The sequence below is a fragment of the Typopeltis vanoorti genome, chromosome 5 (assembly GCF_054136105.1).
Source record: "Typopeltis vanoorti isolate ZY-2024b chromosome 5, IOZ_Tvanoo_1.0, whole genome shotgun sequence".
Classification (NCBI taxonomy): Eukaryota; Metazoa; Arthropoda; class Arachnida; order Uropygi; family Thelyphonidae; genus Typopeltis; species Typopeltis vanoorti.
In genome coordinates this window covers 77123545-77151174 of record NC_143553.1, presented here as the reverse complement: position 1 = coordinate 77151174, position 27630 = coordinate 77123545, and the positions used below count along the sequence as shown (strand labels likewise).

Genomic DNA, 27630 nt, shown 5'->3' with positions numbered 1-27630 from the left:
TCGTGTGTGTATTCACGGTTATTGCAAAAGTGTTCTTACTTAAACATACATAAGACATTAAAGACACTGTTTGTTCTTTTAAGTTTACATATTTATTTCACAGATATTATTTACAATGCAATATGCAGAAATAGGAATTTACATATATCACCAATGCAAATGGTGTTTTTCTTGGCATAACATTTCTTTGATGAGGCAAGTTTGATTGCCTGATTTTGATACCACTTCCCAAATGATTATGGAAATATCTGAGGTCACTAATATTAGCAGTACTGCTATAAAAGCAAGTAACTGCCACTTTTGCAATGGTTCTTGATTTTCACCTGCAAAGAAAAAAAAATCATTGAAAGCAATGGAAAAATTAGCAGATTACTATAATCCTAATACATTAGTTAGTTTTGGAAGTGTCAAAGCTTTACAGAAACATACAAATTTGCCACATGAAACCGTGAAAAGTTGGTTAGCAACACAACCTACTTATGTGAGACATAAACCCATTAGAAGAAAGTTTAAACGCAATCAAATCAAAGTCCAGACACTTTTACACACTTTTCAATGTGATTTGGCAGATATGTCATCCCTTGCAAAAGAGAATGGGGGGTGTGTTTCCTTCTTGTATGCATTGATTGTTTTTCCCGATTTGCGTGGGTTCGAACACTGAAGAAATCAGCAGATGATGTTTTTAATGCTTTCGAGTCTATTTTTAAAGAGGAAGTGCCATGTTACATAAACACAGATCAAGGAAAAGTTTTGCAACAAGAAAGTTCGTACAATGTTTAAAAAACATAATATTCATTTCTACACGACCAGGACTGAAATGAAAGCACCCATTGCAGAAAGATTTATCAGAACATTGAAAACAAAGATCTACAAATGGATGACGTATACTAAAAGTAAAAGTTATACGAATGTTTTGCCGACCCTTGTACATACTTATAATCTTACACCACACCGCACTATCGGTATGGCTCCTTCGCAAGTTAACCTTCACAACGAGGATCGTGTTTGGAAATATCTGTATGGAACCCAAGAGGAGACTACCAAACCAAAATTTTAAGTAGATGATAGTGTGGTTTTAAGTGATGATACACACAAATTTAGAAAAGGATATTGGGGTAACTGGACACGAGAATTGTTCACTATTGCTCAGGTTATTAATAGAAACCCTGTAGTATATAGAGTTCGCAGTCGGGACGGAGAGATAGTGGAGGGAACTTTCTATGAACCTCAACTGTAAAAGGCTAATATACCCAATGAACTTCCGGAAGACGTGTATCTAATTGAACAAGTACTTAAGCAGCGCAAACAGAAAGGAAAGCTTCAGTATTTTGTTAAGTGGGTCGGTTATCCCTCATCGTATAATTCTTGGGTTCGTAGCAAAGATGTTTGACTTAACCCTTCCCAGTAATGCCAGTATGAAAATGTTTCCTACAAACATGCAAATGAAATTTCAAGTGGAATTACCACACGAGATCAGACTTCAAGGTAAATGGGAAGTTGCTCTTGCCGAAATTCATCTTCCGGGAGAATTTAATAATATAGATTCCGGTTACGATGAGTTTCATATGATACATGCAATTGGAGGAGGAGTCAACAATATTGACAACAACATCACAGGAAATAAAGTTTTCGAAAAGTCTAAAGAAGAATTTTACAGTGTACAAGATTCCCCATGGATTCACCCTCTGAACTTCTTCAAGCAATGTTTGAAGTGAGTACTGTGATTACCGGAAAAAAGAACCCAAATAACACTGTTTCTCTGACAGTCTCAAAAGATTACAACCTGTTGTTTCCCAAGGAGGCCTCGGATTTGAGTCTTCTACTGGGTTTTAATCAGATTGGTGTTAAACTGAAAGGTACAATCACAGGGAAATATCCAGTTGATATAAAGAGGGGTGTAGCCGCATATTTTGTTTATCCTGATTTAATCCAAGAACAGATAGTTGGTGATACTTGTGCACCATTGTTACTTGTTCAGTGCAGCACTAAGTGTTCCTTCGTTTTTGCTCAACCTGATTATTATCCGTTACGAAAACAAACATTTCAGTCAATTAGCATTGAAATTCGTTCTGATAGCGGCGAGTTGTTCCACTTTCGTGGTGGCAAGACAATAGTTAAATTACAGTTCCGACAAGTGAAGGATGACTGATTATCTCAGATATTACACATTGCAGGCAGGTGGGGCTCAACTGTTTAATTATCTCAGATATTACACATTGCAGGCAGGTGGGGCTCAAATGTTTACGGGCCCCCCCAATACAGCGTGGGTATGAATTAGGTAGCATTTTCAGAAGCCTTCTCCTTTCTAAGTCCACTTTTAAAACCTGCAGCCCAATTTGTCGGTCGTCAAGCCTTAAAAGCTGGTCAGCATATGATAGATGTATTGGAATGGGTACCTGTACGTTGAGCCTTTATAAACAGAGCATCAGAAGCTGGGAAAACCATTGCTGAAAAGGCTCAGAGTCGATTACTTCAGAGAGGTCAAAGAAGCAAGAAGAAAAAAACGGATACTAAAAAGCGCAAGCGAGATGACATCTTTTGCTGAGGATGTCAGAGTTAGATCTTTTTTCCCACCCTCGTGTCAACATGTGTGTGGAAAGAAGTTCTTATGTCACCTACCAACCAATATCCAGTACTGACAGTGGAGGTCCTGTGGAGTTTTGCATACCAGGTACATCTGAAGAATACTTGGATTTGGGAAAATAATACCTAAGTGTTCGTGTGCGCATCACTGACGATGATAATAAACCTATCGAAGATTCTTCAGTTGGTGTTGTGAATAATTTTTTCCATTCCCTGTTCAGTCAAATTGACGTTTTTCTCCACGATAAACTAGTGAATGTGGCATCAGACACGTATCCTTATAGGGCTTATATTGAAAACCTACTAAATTATGACAGAGATGCTAAAAACAGTCAACTCACAAATGAACTATTTGTTAAAGATGATGTGGCTAATGTTAGTGATATGTTTACCAAAAGTGAATGTGGGATGCGTAGACGACAAGCTCGAATTAACCAATCGAAAAGTGTCGAGATGGTTGGGCAAATACACGCTGACATCATGCATCAAGACCGGTACTTGATCAATAACGTTACTGTTCGTGTTCGTATGGTTCGCAGTTCTCCCGAATTTTGTTTACTGACTGCAAATGCTGATTCTAAGGCTAAAGTGCAAATTGAAGAGGGTACACTTTTTGTCCGCAAAGTCAAAATAAATTCAAAGATTCAACTGGCTCACCTGTCTGTGTTAGACAAGTCAAACATGATATACCCCATCAATCGTGTGCAAGTGTCTTATTTTTCAATTCCCAAGGGTATGTCAGATGCCACACGAGACAATCTGTATCTAGGTGAAATACCATCTAGATTAATTATTGGACTGGTTGCTAGTGATAGATTTAATGGCACTTTCAACAGAAATCCATTTAATTTTCATCATTTCAATCTGAATTTTCTTGTAGTGACAGCTGACGGTATTCAGTATCTCTCACAACCTTTGACTCCGAACTTCAAAGAAAGGCATTACAGCAGATGTTACATGTCACTGTTCACATCACTAGGTAAATGGAACAGAGACTGTGGTAATGACATTTCTTATGAAGAATACGTAAAGGGAAACGTTCTCTATGGATTTGACTTATCGCCAGATCAAATTGCCATTGCCCCCCATGCCAGCCTGTTAAGAAGAGGAAGTGTGCGACTCGAAGTTAAATTTGCTCAACCTCTACCTGAAAACATCACAGTAGTTCTTTAGGCAGAATTTGAGTGTACGTTATCCGTAACAAAGGATCGTTCTGTGTTACTGGACTATGAACACTGAACAATTAGTAAGCATACTAGAGTTAGAACCCACCACGAGAAAAGTGGGTTTAGGAGTTTGTGCTCGTGATGAATTGCCACAATATCCGATCAGCAAACAACAGTCGATGTTCGTCGTGAACAGATCCGACCTGGTTACCAGGACAACATTGGCAAGCTATCTAGGTCGTCCACCCGAAAACGATATTGTTAACTTTCTGAATATTAATACTAATAAATGGTATTATAATTCTGTAGTTGTACAAGCTAAGGAATCTGTCGCGTGTGGTTTGCATTGTGTGTATTTTTTAATATTGAGATGTAGTGGTCTTTCTATGCAAAATATTATTAGCAAATGTTATTCTAAGGATTTGTGGTTAAATGATATTGTAGTAACTAATGCTGTTACAGATCATTTACTGAAAATAAAAAAATAATTACAAAAAATTGTTTTTTCACTTACCATTTTTTCCAAACCAGTTTCTTATTCCCGCGCAGCTTTCGGGGAGATAGAGATAGAGAGATGAATTTGGTACTCCTTCTTCGAGCTCTCTTGCGGGGAGGGATTGGAGTGGAAGCATTTTCTTCACTGGGACTGGCTGACGTTGATGGCAATGGTTCTGGGTATTTGGTTTGTTCAGTAAAGGTTCTGGACGTGATATTCTATGTTCCTGTTGCTCTCCTTCTGTGTGAGCCAATTGGTTTTTCAACCCTAAATACTTTTGCAGAACATTTAAATATGCTTTTACTTTTTCATCTGCATGTTTATTTCTTATTTTTAAAATGGCACTCATTTCGTCAGAGTGTGTAGAATTCACGCTCCTCTGGTGATTGGAGAAGCGTAAATTTTTTAAACATATTCATTTTCTAATAAGTGAAGTCAATAAAGGAACAATGATACTGCCTAATAATGGGAACAGTGCTCCTCCGTGCTGTAAAACCAGTTTTCTTCTGGTTATGAAGGGAAGCGATTTGTTACTTAGTGCTCTTATAATTTTTTTTTTCCTTCGTAGGCGTGACTTGTTTTTTTTCTAGTGGAATATTTCCACATAAAACATTTTTGCAGATTTCACAGAGTGTGGTGATTTGACTGGAGGTGCAATGTTTTAAAGCATCATTTGCTTGTTTGGGAGAGGAATGAGATAAGTACTTGATGAGATATTCATAGCGTTTGAGTCTATCAGCCATTCAGGGATAAATACTGTATTGGGTTCTTCTCCTGGCAAAATCCGTGACCTCAAGCGTAAAATATCAGGTGTTTCCTGTCTAAAGTCTAAAACTAAATATGAGTTGGGTTCGCGTGTTGCATCTTTATAAATCTGAAATAACACGTTCGTTTGTCCTGGAAATACTTGGGAAGCTAAATGAGAAAACTGCAAAGAGTCTCGGAGATTTTTAAAAGCAATAACATAATGGCTATTGAGAGAAATTGTACGAAAATGTGTACCTTTACAGAATAAATTTTGTGTCAGTAGAATGACACTAAGGTTACGGTGATGTGAACCTTTTCTGAATACATCAGCTATTTCTGTGCTGTCCTTAGCCTGGTGAACCAAATCATCGATTATGAGTAAATTTCTCACATTAGAATCAAATTCAGGTAACTTCAAACCATTCACGAATTCTATATTGGTAAATTTTTTAAATTTATCTTGATTTTCACTGTAACAGTAAACGATTCGTTCCGCTGGTGGTTTGATTAGTTGATTACAATGTTCTATGAGAGACAACACGAATGTTGTTTTTCCTGAGTAGCTCCCGAAATTATACATGTAAATGGATGTATCAACATATCGAAAATGATAACATAATAAGACTGTGATTATTTTTATATAATCAGAGATCATGTAAAAACAAATAGATACTTGTTTTAATATCAAAAAAAATCTCCTTGTCAACATTTTTTTATATTTTTTATTTTTTTTTTATTATCACAGTCATCATGTAATCATGCCAAGACGAATTTTATTTCTTAATTCTAAGAAAGAAAAAAAAAAGCTATTGTGGAATAATAGTAACAATAACATTGATGTAAAAAATGTACAAGAGAAGGGCGACACTGCAAATCATCGTGTTGGGAAACAACCATGGATTTTTACCTACCAGGTAGAATGTTGTTTAGTTTTCTGTCCCATAGATGGCATCTTTTGCTTATGAGGAATGTGAGTGTAAGGAATTATCCTTTAAAATACCCATAGGGAAAAGTGCATGTGTCTGTTGACACTATGCGCTTCGCAAGTGTATCCAAATCTTTTTGTTACGGATGTCGTTTTGAGTTGACAGCTCCATTTGTCTCTATGGACAGAAAATGGTACAGGAATTTGGATGTTTTGTGGCTCACCCCTTACTGCTGCAATCGTAGATTCCAGATTAATCTCTGTGGCCGCGCGAGAATTTAAAGTAATGCCTTTGCATTTGGTCACAATCTTACCCCCATGTGTTCTGTAGGAATAAGATTTTGGGCCTGTGGTAACAAACTCAACAATAAAGTCACCATCGAGTTCATCACCTAGCTCACCAATGGACGGCGAGTAATCGCCCGGTTTTTCACTGAAAATGACAAAATCAGTATCTGTGTATAAAAGCTGTCTTTGCAAAGGTTCCATGACCTCATAACTTTATCCTACCGTAGGCAGCTACAAATGAGGAGATGACAGCATTCCCTTTCCTATTATCAGGCTCAGTGCCTTCAATAGGAGAGTAGGCAACCATTATCTGCTCTTCTGAAACTAACCTGGCATCTTGGATAACTTTACTGTTATCTAAAAAAAGTTCTACGAGGTCTTCATAAGAGGAAATCACCTGGGTCTGAGTTCTTAACATTCTCATGCCAAGCCTTCCCCATAGAGAATTCAAACAAAGCTTAGCAAGTGAACGTTTACCAGGGTTTTTGCTAATGTGTTCACTATTTAACCTAACACCTTCCCTTAGCAAAAACTCGTCCAGATAAGCCTTGGTTTTGACCTTCAGGCGATCCAGATGGTTCCTGTTTCAGCTTCAGAAAGCTATCAATATAGTGAGCAAAGAAGTTTTCTTCCCCTTCAAATTTTTGAGAAAAATGCCACACCTCGTAAAATTCAATAACTTTATAACCGCGAGAACATGCTAAATCTAATTCGGGACTGCACCAATAACCTGTAAATGATTGGTCCATATGAGAGCATAATGGGGCCATTTCGGAAGCACACTTTCCACACAGGGAGAAGATTAATTTTTCGTTAACTGTGATGGGCAAAACCGGTAAAAAGAGATCGGTAGGTGCTTCCACTTTTGCATGCCAAATATCAAAGTATACCCCAGGAGAATAGTCGAAATTATCGATAATAACTTCAGGATGCCCCAGAGGAAATACCTGGTATTTCATTACCCATGGATAAAGGCTATTGAAGTCCAAATAGCGAATAACTTCCCCTTCTGACTGAATTTTGCAATACATTTTGTAGCAGTCGGTTCTGCCACCATGCAGAGCACTACGAGGTAATATGGGATCTGGAATATTAAGAGCAGCAATAAAGTTTTTCAAGGCTGTGTTTTCAGAAATTTCTGCATTAAACTGACATTCCCAAATTGAGATAACGTCGAATTCTTTGCTACGAAAGAAGTTTTCGAAATCCTTCGTTTGCTCAAAAAGGGAAATCATGTCAGTGTTTCTGTATGGTTGGAATGTATTTGGCCTGTAACACTTTTGATAACCGTGGAAGAAGCAACCGTAGAAATCATATAAAATGCTTCCACATTTTCCATCGACAAAATAAGGTCTGATGCGGACTCACCCTCCCCCCCCCCACAGAACGTGCATGTTGTATGGTTCTGCTGTTCTTGCCATTTGAGCCAAGCCAAAGCCTTTCGACTTTGTGCGTTTGCCCCTATGTAACCCCGAGCAGGAAGTATGGCCAATGTATTAGGTTTCAAAAAGTTTTGGAGAAATACTCTCAAACATACTCCTGCAATTGTAATGTCATGGAGAAAGGGATCAATCTGGGTGAGCTGTATGAAGAGAGTGCGAAAAGTGTTGCAACTGTCTCGCAAAACACGCACGTCATCTTTCATATAAGCTAAAAGTTCCGCTTTCAGACAGTATTCAGTGTCTAGCCAATTTTCGTACCAAGTCTCCAACTCTGTACGAGTTTCTTTATTCATAAATTCCGGCTGCAAATATGATTTTTCAGGGATGACTCCACGATAATCCAGAGAATCGGATGTATGAAACTTATGAGGAAAGAAACCCTTACGAACTTCTGGGAGATCGAACATGGCAGGCAGTTTCCTAAGAGCGACACTAATGTAGAAAAAACTGTCAAGAAATATAATGTTTAATGGGTCATAATAGATAGCAAGTATCTTTGATCCGTCAAACACTACACAGGGTTGGAAATTTTTTGAAAAAAGATATTCCAAAATAAAATACCCGTGAAAACCACGAAAATTGTGTACAATCACAAGAATATTTTCGTATTTTGGTTTGACAGTCAAAAGGACCTTACCATCTCGATCTCTTTTCATAATATTCTTGACAGAAAACAGCTCATCTAGAAACTGACCCACAGTTTTCACCCCAGAACTCACGTTCGTGACTACCAAAATCAGCTATACATAAGACTGGTACATGACGATGATTTTTAGCTATTGTTTGTGTCAAAAAAAAACAGAAACTTGTTTATGAGACCTCCGATTTTTGTACAAAGCATTTCTGTTTGGGGTGAACTGATTTGCAGTAGTTGCAGAAATTTTCAGGTGGACAAATGTGGCTTTTATTTGTAGAGAAAGTAGCCAAACACTGTCCGCAACGATGGAATTTTGAACAAATATAATTTTGTACATGCAAATTCAGACATTCGTTGCCGTAGAAAAATCTATTGCATGACTTGCACAAAACAAGGTCCCGCACACTATGAGTGGCGTTTGTGTGACAGCGGATGCACACATTTTGGCATCTATACATATGCAATTTGATTGAATATTTGAATGACTTTATGCAACTGGGGCAATAATAGCTATTCCCAAACAGAGCTGGCACACTACGCACAAAATCATAATGAGCGTTACGGTATAAAAGACAGATCTGTTTATTTGCATTTGATCCCCGAAACACCACAGAAAAATCAGCATCTGCCGAAAAAATTACGATTTTGTATTCCGGAGTCAAATGCTTTTGAAAGAGATCTGCTTCAAGAATACTGCAAGAAATGAGCGGAACCCCTGCAATTTTGTGCAGAGTTAAAGCCCTCTTTGTTTGTATCTGTTTACGATCTAAACGCACTTGTCTGTATGTTGCAACATCATCACTGTGTGAAGAAACACCCAGAACACGTGCTCGGGCCATGCAAAGATTGTCTTTGTTGTTAATTTCCACAATAGCTTTTTTTATTTTCACAAATTCCTCCAGGCTAAGTAGCGTTCTTCTTTTTACATTGGTTTTTCTACCACCACTCCCGTTGTTATTGATATTGATAAGAATGACGTCGATAATCAGATCATTTGCCAAAAGAAACTCACGTTTCGATTGGGCGACAGCATAAAAAGCATCAACTATCCTTTGGATAGTTAGTTCAGAAAGCAACATGAACGGTAAGTTAATGTTGCTTTCTAAACTGGATGCACTAACGCCCAACCGAACGTGAGAAAAAGTTCCTGAACCCGATAAACGCTGAATGATCTCATTAAGCATATCTCGAAATATATCAAAAAAACTCTGGTGAAAAGAGTTCCAGATCACAAAATCGAACTTGATACTCCAACTGTCGAGTTGGATACTTTATAGATTTACGTGATCGGGCCACCGAAACAGTATAAAAGTCCCTGTAGAGTGAGGGTTCAATAGTTGTAGGAGTAGAGTTTAGTTTCACATCCAGTAACTGAATGTGAATTATATAAATTTGGGGAAGGTCGCGACTTCCTCCAGCCACACCAGCGATTGTTACATTAGAATTAGAACCGCGTCCTGTGGTTTGTACACTTTTGCAACCATTTTCTCCAGTCAAATCAACCTCTACAATGTTGGGTTGATGATTGAATATATTCCCATTACCATCAACAAACCGAATAACAGATGAATGCTATTAAAAAAAAATAAAATAAAATAAATTACTTTCTAGATTTCAGAAATATCATTCAGAAATAAAAAACTCAAGGTGATTTTAGCAATTTCGACACTACATGAGTTTCACTAACACACTTTTACTAAATATCACCCCTCAAAAATTTTACCCAAAAAATCCTAATAACCAAAAAATAAAACTAAATGTTACTCATGTTTTTAGCAATTTCGATACTACACAATGGTTTCACTAACACAATATTACTAAATAACCACACTCAATATCTTTTCCCAATCAAAAAAAAAAATATATATATATGACTTATTGGATTTCACTAAAAACAAAACAGATTGAATATCATAAACATGATTTTTATTTTTCCATTGCAAAAACCACCTTATAACTTTATAGACAAAAATCGCTAATGTAGTCACTAAAATTCAAATGACTGCTATAAAATGACAAAATTAACTTACCTTTTCTCCAGAAAAACTCATTTTGAAACTATAATAATCTTCTGAATGCATACAACTGTTACAAAAACTAGAAACTCAAATTGGAACCAAAGAACAACCCTTTAGTCTATTTATAAAAAAATTAGAACCAACGGAAAACCAAAAATCACATCATGTGACAATGAATAACTTAGTTCTCATCGATCACACAAGGTCAAATTATGAACCTTTGCTACCCATCAGTAGTGTAACACCTCGAAAACGCTTAGTCACAATAGAAAGTTGACTAATACACATCCCTGAGAAAAATTTTACCTTTGAAGTAACCGCTAGCTATATGGCTAAGAAAAGAACAATGACCGACTGATCGGAAATGAGTCACTCAGTTATCTACAAACAAGGTTAATGAAAATTAACAGTGTGGGAAAATAATTCACAAATAAATTCTACTTACAGAAATAGGTTAAGAGCACAAGGAATCGAAGGTAAAATTAATAGTTATATTGGTAATTTCCCAACGGAAACCAAGAGTTCGAAACAAAACACACCATTTCTCGCCTACGTACAACAAAAGGCGACTGGATAAGATAGATACCTTAAAGATAAGACTTAATGAGAAATATAGTGTTGGAAAATAAATTCACATATACTTTATATATTTATTAATTCTGCTCAGTTATTGTTAGAATATGACCTGTAAAAGTAAAATACAGAAAATAACGAATCAATTTGAAAAAAAAAATAATAATAATAATAATTTCACTTGTCAGAATTCCATGCTCTAACAGCAATCGGAATTCGAAACCGGAAATAACACTTACCCTAAACAAAACGGCGCATAGACTTTCCCACCAAGGTTGGGCAAAAGTGGGAAAGAATTAAGACAGAGAACCAACCGGATACTGAAGTAAATTAAGGTCCACTAGCTTTTCTGGTTATTTACAGAAATATCTTTCAACTCCTGTGTTTTGTGGTGTGAATATATGTTAGCCACAGTAACCTATAATGAAAAAGTGAAATGTCTTTTCAGACTTGTGTTTGCATTCTGTGAATATATGTTAATCAACAATTTGGAATATTCAGAAAACCTAGATAGTACCAAGATGTTCTCATTCTGGAAAGAAATGTAAGTGAATTTTTAACTTAAACATAATTGATAATGTAATACAATAATCATTGGTCATATGTTTTAAGTAAAAGTAATTCTAAAACTGAACGATTATTTTTGTTTGTTTTCATAAGAATAATCACAGGGTATATTAGAGTATCAACATGGACACAGCGACTTTTCATGTCTTGTGTGTGTGTGTGTGTGTGTGTGTGTGTGTGTGTGTTTAAGGGACACCAGGATAATTAAATTATTCGGAACACGATTTATTTATTTATTTATTGAATTTTTTAAGATCTTAATTTTAGACAAATCAAAATATTCGGATGAATTATGAATAAAATATGAACTTGATTAGAATATGTATATAGAAGAAAATACAGATGAGGTATGGAAAAAAGAGTGTGTGTTTGAGTGACACCAGTATATAATTAATTATTCAGAAAAGCTTGAAAGACTGCTGCCATAACGACTTACTCTAAGAATTCCCACAGACGACAATGACGGATGTGTCACCCTGGGAAAATTCAAAGATATCTTATCTCAAAACATAGCCCACAATTCCATAGCCAAACCAAAATACCACACAAAGACATAACGTCACGATTCTTATCTTATCTTGATCTTGATCTTGTCAGCAGCGTCCACCAATGACAACACGATTACTTATACACTAATATATTTCCCTTTCCATTCAAAACAATAACGTCACTTATTTACAACTAACAAATGACACCACTTATCTACATCTCATAACAACACACACCCACATCACCATTCCTTATCTTATCTTGATCTTCATCTTGTCAGAATTGCACCACTAATCACAACACGAATCCTTATCTCTACCATCACCCATAATCCCATACGTGAACCAAAACACAAGAGCTGAAGCCAGTGACACATATGCCCACAGGGAAATTCCAAAACATTCCAGACCCATGAAGCCATGCACACAATGACGTCACGATTCCTTATCTTATCTTGATCATCTTGTCAGAAGTGTCCACCAATCACAACACGAATCCTTATCTCTATCATCACCCATAATGCCATACGCGAACCAAAACAGAACTGAAGCCATTGACAGATATGCCCACAGGGAAATTCCAACACATTCCAAACTCATGACGTCACACATAATGACGTCAGGAAGCCACGCCCACCGGAAGCATTTGGTCAGAAGAGCCTCCCCTACTACTCATGCTGCTAGCATGCATGAATAATTGAACTGAGAGCTTCATAAGAGAATGGTATGAATGCAATACATGCAATTGGGAAAGATTATAAAGAGCAAGTCATAACAGTGGCAACCATGAAAACTAAAGCTACAGAAAATCCACTTATCACTATATAACAAGCAAAACTAAGAATGACATGGAAAAATTACCTTAGTGAATTTAGATGGTAGCATCACAAATAATTGAGTGTTCAATTTACAAGATGTAAAAGGAAATTAAAGCTGCATTTTCTTGGAAAAAAATAATTTAATAGCTTTTATATGGAATTCTTTCTCAGGCAGTCATGGCAGAACGTTATCACTAATTGTCAATATGTGGAATCGAGATTTGTAGTACCGTGTGATTATAAAACGTCATGTTCAGAGTCACCTCGTGAATGTATTGGATGAAATACACCAATATTCGGTAGACGTACACAGTGGAACATCGGGATTCGATTTAACGGAAAAAAAGTACCAAAAATTGCCAACAGGGGAAATTTTGGCACTGACAAATTAATTTTAGTACGTCTGACTAATGAATGACTAAATGGCAAATGAGACAGCACACATCAATTTCATGACGTTTACTGTTAATTACAAATGAAGTTCAATATGACCACCATTCTGATGTTCCAAGAACTGCATACGGTGTATTTTCCAGTAGCTCGCAACATATCGGAATTGATTTGTCTCAGTTGTAACATTATTCAATCTTTCAAAGTTGGAATATCGGGTACATGTCCTCGCTACAATGCTTTTAAGAAATCCCCACAGCCAAAAGTCACAAGGCTTGAGGCGATCGAGGTGGCCATGGCGTGGGAAATGCGCGACTGATTCTTCTGTAAGAAATGTCGCAAAACACGCTATACCTGAAATCCAATATGGGGTGGTGCACCATCCTGCATGAAGATGGTCGAATCGAGACATCCTCTGCTGCAGTTGTGGAACCACCAAGTTCTGTAGCATATTGGCATACCTGTTGGCATCGATGGAACAGGTCACTGGTCCATTTTGGTGATTTTCCTCGTAAAAGTATGGACCGATGATAAAAGATGCCATAAATCAGCACCACGCCGACTTTGGGCAAGTGGATAGGCATCTGTAGACACATGTGCGGGTTAGTTGCAGCCCAATTGCAACAGTTGCGTGTGTTAATATGACCGTTCAAATAAAAGTGGGCTTCGTCACTCCATAATCTCTGCCATGGTCATACTTCATCCACTTCCATGTGCACTAAGAATCTCAAAGATGTCAATTCGTGTGGTCGCATCATCAGGGTGCAATTCTTGAACATGACTGATTTTATAGAAGTAAAACTCCATCTCATGTAGGATTTTCCACACCGTTGTGTATGCGATATCCGTTTGCCGGGATATTGCTCATGCACTGCTGGTACCCTGCACATTCATCTCCTGTTCCAGAATAGCAGTTGAAACTTGTTGGCGATTGATTGGTTTGCATCCCCTGCCTGCCTGCACTGCTAGAGTTCTAGTAGTTTCAAATCGCCGAATCAGTTTTCGTAAGGTTGTTACGCTAATCGGTCCTTTTCGTAAATTTTTCATACGCCGAAAATCACTGGCATTACTGTTCCACTGATAATAGTTTGACTAACAAAGCACGCTCACGTAAGGTAAGAGGCATCAAAAAAGTTCGTCTACTAATGATAAGAAATCTCAGAGGCTTTCCTTTTATTGCATGATCACTCACAAATTAATGCATTTTAGTCGGTAAACAGTGCCAAAATTTTCCCAGTTGGAGACTTTTGGCAGTTTTTTTTTTTTTTGTTAAATCGAATCCCCATGTTCCGCTGTGTACGTGTACCAAATATTTGTGGATTTCATCAATGCATTACTCGCTAGAGGGCTATGAACAAGAGGATATTTTATAATCACCTGGTATTTTAATTTTAACTAGTACTGCCTATAAGATCCACCAGTTGACGCAAATATTCCAAAGTAGGCCAGTTAAAATCAGAGGGTACTTTAATGTTCCTTAATATGGTAAAGGAATTTTCCATAGGTTTGTGAATCAGGGTTGCTAATCTGAAGTGTGAAGGTTATATTTCTTACATACTCCATCTCTGCAGCTATACCCAGATATGTATACAGGATAAGGAACAGTGGCACTTTGCTCATGTTTGGATAGAAGGAATGCATTTTCTCTATTTTTAGGAATTGCAGTCACTGGCAAAAAGTGACAAAAGCTGCATTACTAGTAAAACTACATTTTGCTATTTGAGGATTTCATACTATTGCGCTGGATGTGACATTTCATATAGGCATCTTTCAGTAGCATCTAAGAGAAGAGTTACTAATATACCAAGAAAGAGAAGATGGTTATTTTATTCTTTTACTATGGTGAGGTGTAGTTCAGGGTGTTGGTTAAATGAGTTAAGAAATTTGAAGTGTCTTGCTTGTGGGGAAAATCAAGTGCGTTAATAGTATAAGGGGGACGGGAAAGTAATCAATTTTTGAACTACATTTTTAATATAAATTTTATTAAAGAACAAATTAACATTATTCAATTCTATAATCGTCATCGTTAATTATAATCTTATTCCAACCATCTACTAAGTTTAAAATTCCTTTTTTGAAAAGTTTTTTCTTTGGAGGCAAAGAATGATATCAAACTCCTTTGGATATCATCTTGTGAACAGGTTTTATTTCTTATGCTGTGTTCTAAGGACCTGAATAAGTGATAGTCACTAGAGGCAATATATGGTGAATATGGAGGATGTTAGAAGTTCTCATCCTGCCTAATTTTTTCTTGTCATTCTTGCAGAATGTGGTTTTGCATTATCTTGCTGCAAAATTACCCCTTTTCGATTGACACGCGCAGGATGTTTGATTAACAACGCTTGATGTAGTCGCTCTAATTTTTCACAATAGATGGCTGCTGTGAGTCTTACCTTGTTTCATGAGTTCGTGATGAATAATTCCATGAATACCTCACCAAACGCACAACAGAACCTTTTGTGGATGAAGTCCATCTTTAAGTATTGGAATTGGAGTTTGATTTGGAGAAAGCCATTTTTTTTGCGTTTATCATTCTTATACAGCACCCATTTTTCGCCACGTTACAACTCGTTCCAAAAAGGGGTCATTTTGTTGTCTGGTCAACAATGAATTGCAAATCACCTGTCTCTGTTCTTTATTGTTTTCTGACAGTTAATGTGGTACCCATACACCCTGTTTAAGAACCTTGCCACTCTTATGTAAGTGCTCTTGGACAGCTGACTATGATGAATTAAGTTACTCTGCTAATTCTAGTAAGGTTTGTTTTGGATCTGATTCAACGAGTCTTAAGGTCTTCCAGATCAAGGACGATCAGAGATCAAAATTTTTTTCTGCAAATCTCCTAAACCATTGCTGACATTTGTTAACCTTCAATATGTCTCCATAAGTTGAGCAAATGATTTTGGAAGCCTCGGATTACAAATAATCTAAATTTGAAGTTTCCCTTGTCAAGTGCCTATTGTAAGATGAGGGTAGTTTCATAAGTATCTGGCTTAACTCTTTAGAGGCAATAGAAAGAAAACAACTGCCACTTTTCAACATAATCTCCTTTTACTTCATACTTTTCACATCTTTAAATTAACATTCTATGCCCTTGAAAAAAATAGTCTGTACTTTTGCCTGCAAAATGGCTTAAAACTGCAAATTTTCTTCCTCAAAGATCTTTCTTAAGTTTCGAGAAGAGATAGTGGTCACTAGGTTCTACAGCTGAGAAGCAGGGTGTGTTCAATCTCCTGGAAGCCACAGTCCTTCAATGTAGCCTTCGCAACAATAGCACTTGCAAATAGTTGCTCTATAGATGGTTTGAAATACAGCAAATACTTAATATCTTTGCATGATTTAGTTTTTTGTACTGTGATACTGAAAAAAAAAAAATGCTTCACATAACTAAGACGTAAAAACAATTTTACAAAAATTTTTGCTGATGTCCTTCAGTGAAGAGATAGGAATTCTTGTTTGTCCTGTCACCCAAATAAAGCAGCACACACACAAACCCCCTGCAAAAAACATGAAGTAAGAAATTCTCTCACATTCAATACTTTTCTTATTGATGACATTTTTAAACTAGTTGATAAAAAGAAAATATCACACCAAGCATTCATTTTTACTGAGAAAACAATACTGGTCTGCTTCTTAAAAATCTGATTTAAAGCAGCTGCAAGATAAAATACTTTTTTTTATTAATGCAAAAAAAGCAGTTGAAATATTACGAAAAATTCACCCATTGGTTACAAAACTATATGAATGTGTGTACACTCACACACACACCTTGAAAAATACTAAATTTTTAACTACATCAAAGCAAAATTCTCTCTTCTAGGCTGTAATGCACATCCATATGTTAGGTAACTTCAGTGAGAATTACTGTACCCAGACATTATATAAGCATGTATAGTATGTGCTTTGTTGAATTAAATAAAATAAACTGATTTATAACAGCCAAAATCTGATCATTTTAGTGGTGCTGGTATCTGTCAGTGAGTAAGAAACAGGACTAATCTCTGTGTGTGTATTTTCTGCCTGTATGTATCCTTATAAGCTTTAATAAAAAAAATAGGTACAGGTATTCTAAAATAGCATTTTTCTTTGTGTATTTGTATGAAACTCCTGTTCAAAGCTTTTGTGAATCATTTGTATGTGACCATCCACCTATGTCAATGCACTGTTCCAAACTATGTCAGTGCCACTGCTCCAAAGTATTGTCATGTATAGCCATATATCACAAGTTGACTTCCAGTATTTGCTGTATATACAACATATCTCTACAAATTTTTCTGGATTGTAATGTATATCTATGGTAAGGAGAACGCTGAACAAGATTGTGCAAAACAGCTTATTAATTATTTAAAAAATGTTACAACTGCCTGATCTATCTCATTGCATCTGAAGTTCACGTAATGATTATATCTTCACTTAGCATGAAAATTTCAAGCACTTTATAAACTTGACATATTTATATTATAACATTACTACTGTGCCAGTACAATTACAGGACATTATTATACTTCAAAACCATTTTTGCACAAAAAATTCTATTAAAAAAATTTAGAAAAATGAGCCTGTTCATACAGAAGGGTCAAGCAAATTTTTGCCAGAGCATGTTAAGAATATCAGCAGAAATAAATCCTACTTACTTGACAGGAACTCAGTGAGAAGATAGTTTGTAATAAAGTACTTTCAAAACTACATAAAATTTGCAAATTTCAGTGTTCATACGCAGATACCATCCATATATTAACAGAAAACCTGTTTTTACTAAAGGGAATTTTGACAGCTCTGCTTTTTAAAATGCAGAAAGCTACTTTCATATCATATGAGATTACTAAATAGAAACAGGCATTTCATGGGCAACATAAGTATTCTAATGGGGAAAAAAATTTCAACGTTTGCTCTCTCTCATGCTGTAGTCGTTTTAAAATCAGTTTTAGATCTATCGATAAATGTGCTTGCATCTATTTCATGCTTTACTATAAACAGAAATGAGGACAGATATTGATTCAAGCTAACAGAATAGTCTTAGTCTACTTCTTGGTAAACTTACAGTTAAGAGAACAATTTCCAGGATGTGTACAAATTCTGAAATAATGGTTAATACACAATAATTCAAACCAAGAAAATGAGGCACAGATATCACAATTCATCAATATCCTTATGGTGTACAATATGTGGATAAAAGGTGGCTATGAATAAGTGCTGCTTTATGGAACATTCCATTGCTTGGTTTTATTTTATGAAAGGGCAGCAAATGTTCTGCATCACTTGAGACAAAAAGAAATTTACAGACAAAAATACTAGTAATGGTGGTGGTGGGGAGTAGATGGCAGCTGCAGTTCCCTATAGTTGTGGAGAGCTGTAGAATAGGTGGCCTCCCTCCATGAGTCTTTGGACTCCTTGGAGGTGTCATGTAACAATTATTATTCATAGCCACCTCTTATCCACATATCGTATGCCATAATAAGGATATTATGGAACTGTAATATCTCTGCCTCATTTTCTTGGTTGAATTATTATACATTAACCATTCTTTCGTAATTTGTACTAAACACATCCTGGAAACTTTCTCTTTCTAACAGAAAAAAGATAGGTTGTAATAAAGTACTTTCAAAACTACATAGAATTTGCAAATTCCAGTGACAGCGAATAGTTCAGCATTTCTGTGTGCTCCATCAGAGTAGTTAGAAAAAGGAAAGCCATCTGGAAGTGTGAACGGTAATCACTAAGGAAGATGAATTCACTATTAGGAAAGTTGGACTGGAGAGAAACTATCGTTTCAAGACAGGAATTTATAACTTCAGAATGATTAGTGACATGAGGGGAGCAACAAGCATGCAATGAGATATTCTTAAATGAATATTCAATAAGAGATTTTAAGTTGAAACCCGATGAATGTATAAGGGAGCGAACAATTGCGTTAATGCTACTCAAGATGAAAAAAAAAACAAGACTACTGTATACAGAATTAGAAAAACTGAGGTAAGTAGTGCTTGAAGTTGAAATCTGCGTTTAGGCTCTAATTAGGGAGAGAAATTAGCATGTACAAAGTGATCTTTGCAGTGTTTCCTCTCAACACTCCATTATTTCATCTTTTTAGTTATTGGAAACCCATTTGACAAAGCTCCTCTACCACCTAGTGACACCTCGTACATTTAAGGAAAATCTAAGGAAAATTATGAAGGGCTAAAAACATCAACATGGTGTAGACAAAGGATTGGGTTGCTCTACACAGAATGAACATCAGCATTTCAGACTGGTTTAGCTGCCACATTAAAATAAGAGTAACTTGGCTGACTTGAGAAGAATGTCTTTAGCTCCATGTTAGTCTGAGATTTTATGTTAGAGAAAGCAAACAGTTTGCGATTAACACATCTTCAAGCTACAAACATACATAAAGCAGCTCCAATAAGCTTAGCTGTGAAGATACTTCACTTTAAGCACACAAACTGACTGCTTATGCTAAGGCAAAAGCAACATATGCATGTAAAAGTATGAGTGAAGAGCATTTCATGGCATACTATATTATCCAACCCAATGAACTCATCTAACCAGAGAAATGTCCTTGGATTCTGTTAGTACACAATTCACATGAAAGTAACCACTAACACTTGTCATAAAACGTACAATGAAAAACTTCTTTATGAAAAGGTAGCATTTAAGATAAAAATTCTAAGTAGGAATTCTAGCTAAATACACAACTTATTTACTACATGCCAAGTACTTAATTATATGTAGTTCATGCTGCATAACTGAAATGTTAACAGTTGTGCAGCCTAAACAATTATACTCTAGCTATCTTTACTACACTAACAACTATTAATAAGTGGCCAGTGTGAAAATGATAGCACTTCAGGATATGCAGCCAATTTCGTAAAATAATTCAGTTAAACAGTTTTGAAATCATTTACTTTCCAGAAAACTGTACAAAATGCAATACAGTACTACATAAGATCTATAAGTGCACCAAACCCTCACATGATGAGAGGAGTTGGTGCACTTATAGTCGAGAGAACAGTGTCTTTTAGTTGATTTGCAGGATTTCCTTGCACTTTATCAGGTTCTGAAGGTAAGGCCCATCTGAAATGGTATCAGATGCATAAAAGATACACAAATTGAAATTTTAGATTCCTACTGTATGCACTAGCTTTTGCATTTTTCCATTTCTTTTGTTTTCCTAATAAGTTTAGTTGTTTATGAGAAAAATTAATATTCCTTAAGCACTAACTAGCTCCTGCTGATCTGTCCCAAGGAAGGTTGAAATCAGCTTAGGTAGTATTCCTTTCCATAATGGATTTCAATACATACACACACACATCTGAAAAAATTGACATATGAGATAAGATGTAATCATGTTTCATACCTCATGGCAGGTCAAATAGAGATTCAGTAGGATCATAATCCAGTGGTTTATAAGTAGTGTAGTCTTTGAGCAGCACATTCATTTTGCAATTATATTCATCAGTGGTACTGATGACCATATTAGAATTGCCCTTGTCAGCTGTAATGATTATTATGCTACTGCCTTTGCGTAATTCACAGTGGGAGAGGAGGTAGCTATTAGAGATTATCTTCTTGGAAAGATGTTTATAAACAGATCAAGGGTACAATCATGGACGCTCTCCTCTCTTCAGAGTTATATGGAGATTATTATTATATCAAGAGCACATTTCTCAAACGTGCTCTTGATATAATATTGCTACTCTCAAGCTTTCTAACTGATTAAGATACACTGATGACATGTTCTCTATTTGGTCACGTGGCTCGGACACATTAGACTGTTTCCTACTCCACCTCGTATAGCACTCCACAATCAAGTTTACTATATAAGCAAAAAAACAATAGCCTGCCTTTTTCAGATACTTACTCAAATGACTCATCTTCACAAATGGCATTATTTCTTTCTCAGATTACAGATCCCCACCCCACACAACAGGTAGATACCATAGCCCCTGTGTTATTTTTGGGAAGAGACAAATTGTGCAGCAAAAAAGTTTAAACATAGATGAAGAGTAAAAATGTACTTAAGTGTTAATTTTAAGAAAAAAATTTTATATAAGACTAAGAAGTAAACATCAGGGACATTTTACATGTATCCAACATATTTGCAAGTATTGGTCCTCTAATATGAAAAGAAAACTACAGATAATACACTAACAATGAAGATACAAATCGCAAAAGAAAAGAACGAGGGTGGTCTGAAAAGTTCTCAGCCTCGATAGTGTCACCATAGATGGTGACACTATTGGCGATTTTTTTTTTCTAAGTTGATAATATGTCATAAGCATCCATGTGAAATTGCAAGTCATTATATCAAGTAGTTTGTTTTATTGAGCTGTCTGAAAAAAAGTGTTGTGTTATCCCTTGAAATGGATAAAATTGAGTATCGTGCGGTTATAAAATTCTTTGTAAAAGAAGGTTTAATGCCAAAAGAAATTCATTCAAAGTTCATAAAAGTTTATGGGCATTCTTCACCTTCATTTTCGACAATTAAAAAATGGGCTGTCGAGTTTAAACATGGCCATACCATCTCTGAAGATGATCCCCGTGAAGGACATTCAAAAAGTGTAACAACACCAGAAATCGTTGACCAAGTGCACGATATAGTATTGGATGACCGGCGAGTCAAAGTGTATGAAATTGCCGAGACTATAGGCATTTCAAAAGAACGTGTAGGATATATTTTGCATGAAGAATTGCATATGAAGTAGCTTTGCACAAGATGGGAACTACGCTTGCTCACAGCATATCAAAAACGCTAGTATGAAAATCTCTGAACAGTGCTTGGAACATTTTAACAAGAATAAAACTGATTTTGTGCATCAAAGTGACACCTCCAGGGAGTCCAAAGACTCATTGAGGGAGTGTGCCAACAGCATCGAATGACTGATCTCCTTCCACTACAAACCACGTTCAAACTTGCTTAACTTTTTGCATGAGCCATTAGTAGCAGAGGCTCTACCAACAGACCAACCTTTGCTGGCTATGGATAAAACTTGGATTCACCATTGCACACCAGAATCCAAACGGTGGACAGCCAGTTGTTCAGCTTCAAAGAATACAAAGTTGGTTCCATCAGCAGAAAAGGTCATGGCATCAGTATTTTGGGATTTTGTTTATTAATTATCTTGAAATGGGTAAAACAATAACCAGGGAATATTACTTCGATCTTTTAAGCAGACTAGATGAAAAAATTCATGAGAAAGAACCCGGTTTCTTCCAATCAAAAAGAAAAAAATCATCTTTCATCAGGACAATGCATTTGCCCACAAAAGTGTCTTGGCAATGGGAAAATTAAGAGATTTGCACTATGAATTGTTGGACCATCCACCCTATTCCCCAGATTTGGCTCCCTCTGACTTCTATCTCTTCCCAAAACTCTTCCTTGCTGGTCAACATTTTTCTTCGAATCAAGATGCGTTTACAGCTGGAAGGGCATTTTGCAGATCTTACTGAGAACCACTACAGGGATGGGATAATGGCACTGGAGCATTGTTGGAATAAATGTATTAGTCTTAAAGGAGATTATGTTGAAAAATAAAAATATTTTTGAAATTATAAATTTGTCTTTTCATTGTTAGGCTGAGAACTTTTTAGGCCATCCTCTTATACCATGGAATATCTTACAGTAAAAACAAATGTAAAAGAATAAAAATACTCAAACATGATGCCTAAATGTATAGACATAGTGTTGCTACTGGCTTGAATTAAAGAAAAATATATTTCTTTAATTTGATAAGTAGCAATAATGTTGCTGTCAAGGAAAATCTTGCCTTTCTAAAGTGTAAGGAAGAACAGCCTTACAGCAAGTACCTAATGTTCAGGACTTAAAGATGGCTACAATACAATCCGTTTTATATATTTTACTATTCTTCCATGCCATATTGCTTCTCTTACTTCAAAACATATGTGACTGCATACTGTATTTACTGAAAGTGAAAACCTGAAAAATTACAATGTTTTGCAGTACAAATGCTAAGAGGGAAAAAATATTAAACTAATACTAAGTGAGACCTCCATGTAATAAGGGGATCATTGAGGGAGGCCACATACTTGATGCACCAGCTGTCATACTTATTCTTGAATTCATTCACATTACTTGCACTCACAACATCCCATGCTGCTGATTGTAAAGAGAGATTCTCTGTCAATCCATGTCTGAATGCAAGGCCTAACCAACTTTTCCAAAATTTTCACCAGCACTCCAGAAATACTGATGGGTTGATAGTTGGATACATTGGTCTTTGCACCAGCCTTATGCAATGGGATTATCATATATTCTCTCCACTCCTGCAGAATCTTCCCTGTTCTGAGATTCAAAGTACATAACCTTGTTAAAGGGATAGCCCATTCAGCTGAACACTGTTGGCACCAGTGCTGATATTGTATCAACCCCAACTGTTAAATTCTTATTCAGTTCAACGGCTCTAATACATCCTCCTCATAGACCTGAGTTTCTTCATCCTGTGAAGAGGTAGAAGTGAGCTCATGACTGCACACCAGTTTTTAGCAAAATAGCACTCATTAGTTGAACTATCTCTTCTGCATCTGTCACCCTCAAACTATCTGCATTCAGTAGTTATTCTTTCATATTAATTATTTCTTTTACTTGATAGCATATAATAGAATTCTTTAGGGGGTTATCTTTAGCTTGCAGTCAGTTTCTTTTCATACTTAAAACAGGTTTTTCTAACCAATACTTCCCATGCAATGTTGATATCCTTCCTATCCAACAACTGATAACATGGAGCAGAACCCAGCAAACCTCAGGTAGTCATAATTTTCTGCTTTGTAGTTCAACATATAACCCCTTTCTGAATGGAACATTCATAAACTTAGTCACTTCCCAAGTGAGTGCATGATCACTGTCACCAACTGGAGGAGTATTATTACATCTTTAACTGAAAAATCCTCTAACACTCTTTGACCTTGAGTTCCTTCTATCATATGCTGCCTGTCAAAACTTGTCTTGCAAGAGTTCAATAAGTTCAGTCTCATCCTTCTCATGGGATTTAACTACTACAAAATGAATAGTTAGATAATTAGACCCCAATCTGATTACTCTTTTTGAGCCCATCATCTTTAATTGGTGATGCATTTTTTCATCACTATCAACCAATCCACCCAGGCTGTAACAACACCTCACTATGTATTTGATCTTGTTAGATTCACTTCGCACCAGATGGCTTTCAACTCACTACATGTAAAACTGTATTATAATCATAGGTTTCAATACTAACTGGATTTAAGTAATCTGCAATCATTAGCAGCATGCCCCCTCCTCTGCTACCCAGTCTTTCCTTAAAAATACTGTACCTTTTACACTGAATACTGGTATGTCTGATTGTGATAGCCAGTCTCACTAATGTGCACTATCTGAGATTCCAACATATTGCCCTAGGCAACAAACTCTACCCCCCTTATTTCTGATATGCCTAGCATTCGTGTACAGATATAATAAGCCATCTGTACGTAGCTTGCATGACACAGTTGGACAAGATGAAGATCTCTGTTCTTTCTGCAGACATCTTTTGCACGTGTTTGATGGGTCTGAAGCAGATGAAGTTAAAATCATTCTTTCCTTGTCATTTCCCTGATGAGGCTCATTCCCATCATTAATATTTACATAACATTGTCAATTACACACATTCTCACCATTCCTTCCATTATAATTTCGTTTCCATGATTCTCTGTGGCAGGTCTTACAGCTATTAGTTTTTCAAGACTCCTGATACCAAACACATTCAAGTGTAGGCTGTCCCTCATACAAATCTAATCTTCCCTCAAACTCACTCCACACATTCAAAAACTCGCATCCATTACTTCTACAAAGCCTATTCATTGAATTCTTTATCATAGCCCTTCCTGATTCATTTTTGTCATATCAAGGTAACATGCTTACAATTTTCACTTTCTTACTCTTCAATGATATTTCACTGATTTTTTATCATCAGGGCACAATTATAACTGTGATAGGCACACAGCATTAAACTACATAATTGAGAACAATTTATATTATAACTGATAACAGTACTAATGTCTTTATGAGGCATCCTCTAAATAGGTCAAATAATCATAAAGTTAATTTAGAGAAGTCAGGGCTAATAGGTCTTAAAATGATAGTCTCCCAGATCTTTGGCAAATTAATGCAAACAATACTCAATGAGGTTAAGAGACTGCTACACAGCAGGTGCAGATTCGAAAGTCTCTTAGATTTATAACATTTCCATGCAATAACGATGTTATCCTCGAATATCCTATGCAAAGAAGTACTCAGAGCACAGTCTGATAATCCCAACTTGCCATACTAATGATCACAGATGTAAATTTTGCCTTCAAGGCAATGTTAACTGATCTACCAGTATGTCCAAAGTAGGCCAAACTGCAGACACAACAAACTCTTGATACACTATGGGATGTTCAAGAGGATGTAGCTGATCTTCATAACTGTGATAAGCACAGAGCACTAAACTACATAATTGAGGAGGAAAATTTAAATTATAACTGATAACAGAACTAATGTCTTTAATGTAGCACCCTCTAAATAAGTCAAATAATCATAAAGTTAATTTAGAGAAGTCAGGGCTAATAGGTCTTAAAATGATAGTCTCCTAGATCTTTGGCAAATTAATGCAACCAATACTTGATGAGGTTAAGAGACTGCTACACAGCAGATGGTAACTAGCTAGCTGAATGAAAGGTTTAAAAGTGGCATGGAGATGGGATGGAAATGGTTGCTATGATCCTGTATGTTGAATGGATGGGTGTGGCATGCAACACTTATATAGGCTGTAGCCAGTAGTTAAAAGTGTTGAAGGTCTCAGATCAGTTTCCTGTATGAGGGGATTTTCTTAAATGGAAAGGGATAATGAGTCACCAGTAGTATTTCTAAAAAGATAAGTCCACTGTCACTTTATTTTTCTAAGATGTGACAAAACATCAAGGGTGAATATTCCAGGTGTGCTATATGTGTGGTGCACATCCATGGAATATTAATATCACTGATATTATATTTTTGCACTTATTTCCATTACTCACCTAATTGTTTCCTGGATTTGCACGATTCCTAAAATTAAACACAATATACTAAATACTGAATGAAGAAGACACTTTTTCAACATGTAAACATTGCATCACACTGGAGTTAATAGCCTGGGTGTGCATTCAAAATACAAACAATTTCAGCCCTTTGAAGCAGTGCGAAAACATGAGTGCTCTGAATCAGATGTCATTTTTAAATCTTAAAATGTTTAGAAAAGAAAGAATTAACATGCTCATTGACAAAGAAAAATTAAAGTTGCCTATCATAATGAACAGGTAAAGAAAAATAGACATTTTAAAAAAGATTAATTGATGCCATATGCCACTTGGTTAAGCAAGAGTTTCCTCTGAGAGGTCATGAGTCTGAAGATTCAGCTAATCAAGGAAACTGTATAGAATTTTTAAATGTACTCCATGAGTACAATCCTCTTTTAGACAGTCATTTGTAGGATTTGACTGTATTTCTGGTTTTTAAGTAGGCTGCCTGTATGGCTGAGTGGTTAGTATATCCACTCTCCAACTAATATATGTATATATTAGTTGGAGAGAGAGAGTGCGCGTGTGTGTTGTGTGTGTGTGTGTATGTGTATATATATATATATATATATATATACACATATACACACACACACACACACACACTAGGAGGCTTCCCCCCTGGAGCACAACCGAGTTCCGGGCTGGTAAGATAAAAAAAAAAAAAAAACGTTTCAAATTTCGGCTTATCTTTTTATATATATAGAATAGATATATAAAATTCATAAAGTTGGGGGATTTCGAAAACATGACTAATTTCTTTCCAGCGGTCTTTTCGTTAACATGATAATCTATCTACAGGATGGATAAGAAACGGCATGATATACAAATTTTGAAAATTCAGGTGACTACTCTACTCTTCAGTTTTATATTATTTTAAAAATACGCAGTAACAGTTAAATGCAATCATATATAGCGCAGATATCGTGCTATAGCAATTACTATAACATTTTCAAATGCTAACTGGAAAAAAATGTTATCATGCATAACATAACCAGTAAATAACTATAAATAAATTAATTAAATTAATAATAACCAATAATCAGTAACACTAATAATCAATACCATTCCTTATTCTAAATATTAACTACAATACTCACAAAGCAAATCGGAATCAAAACTCCAAATGCTTAAGCACGTTATCAATGTAATGAATGTCCTCATGTTAAACAGAGAGGGCGCTGTTACTTTAATCTCTAACGCCCGGAAAATAAGAACCATATAAAAATAATAATTAGTGATTCCTATATTACTAATACTATGTAATATTGATAATTGCTACTCTTAATTATTCTAAATATTTGAATGTTTTAGATGCACTTGTTAATTAAATATTTTTTGATTTGGTTATAAATGCGGTACGAAAGTACTGGATACTATCGTCAGTACAGTTTAGCCCAACAAGCCTGAGAGATAAAGATATC

The 27630-nt window shown here is 36.0% G+C and overlaps 1 protein-coding gene across 2 annotated transcripts; it reads right to left on the bottom strand.

Annotated features, from left to right (window-relative positions):
* Nucleotides 1-73: 73 nt before the first annotated feature.
* On the bottom strand, nt 74-27354 carry LOC150106558 (uncharacterized). 2 transcript variants are annotated; one of them, XM_090393205.1, is made up of 4 exons: nt 27307-27354; nt 11115-11293; nt 4264-9856; nt 74-323 (listed from the first exon to the last, which is right to left on the bottom strand). In XM_090393205.1, exons 3-4 carry the CDS (start codon nt 4592-4594, stop codon nt 148-150), a joined length of 507 nt encoding a protein of 168 aa, XP_090249331.1. In that variant the 5' UTR covers nt 4595-9856; nt 11115-11293; nt 27307-27354; the 3' UTR covers nt 74-147. Both variants share the same exon structure in this region; 1 of them encodes a protein (XP_090249331.1).
* Nucleotides 27355-27630: the final 276 nt, after the last annotated feature.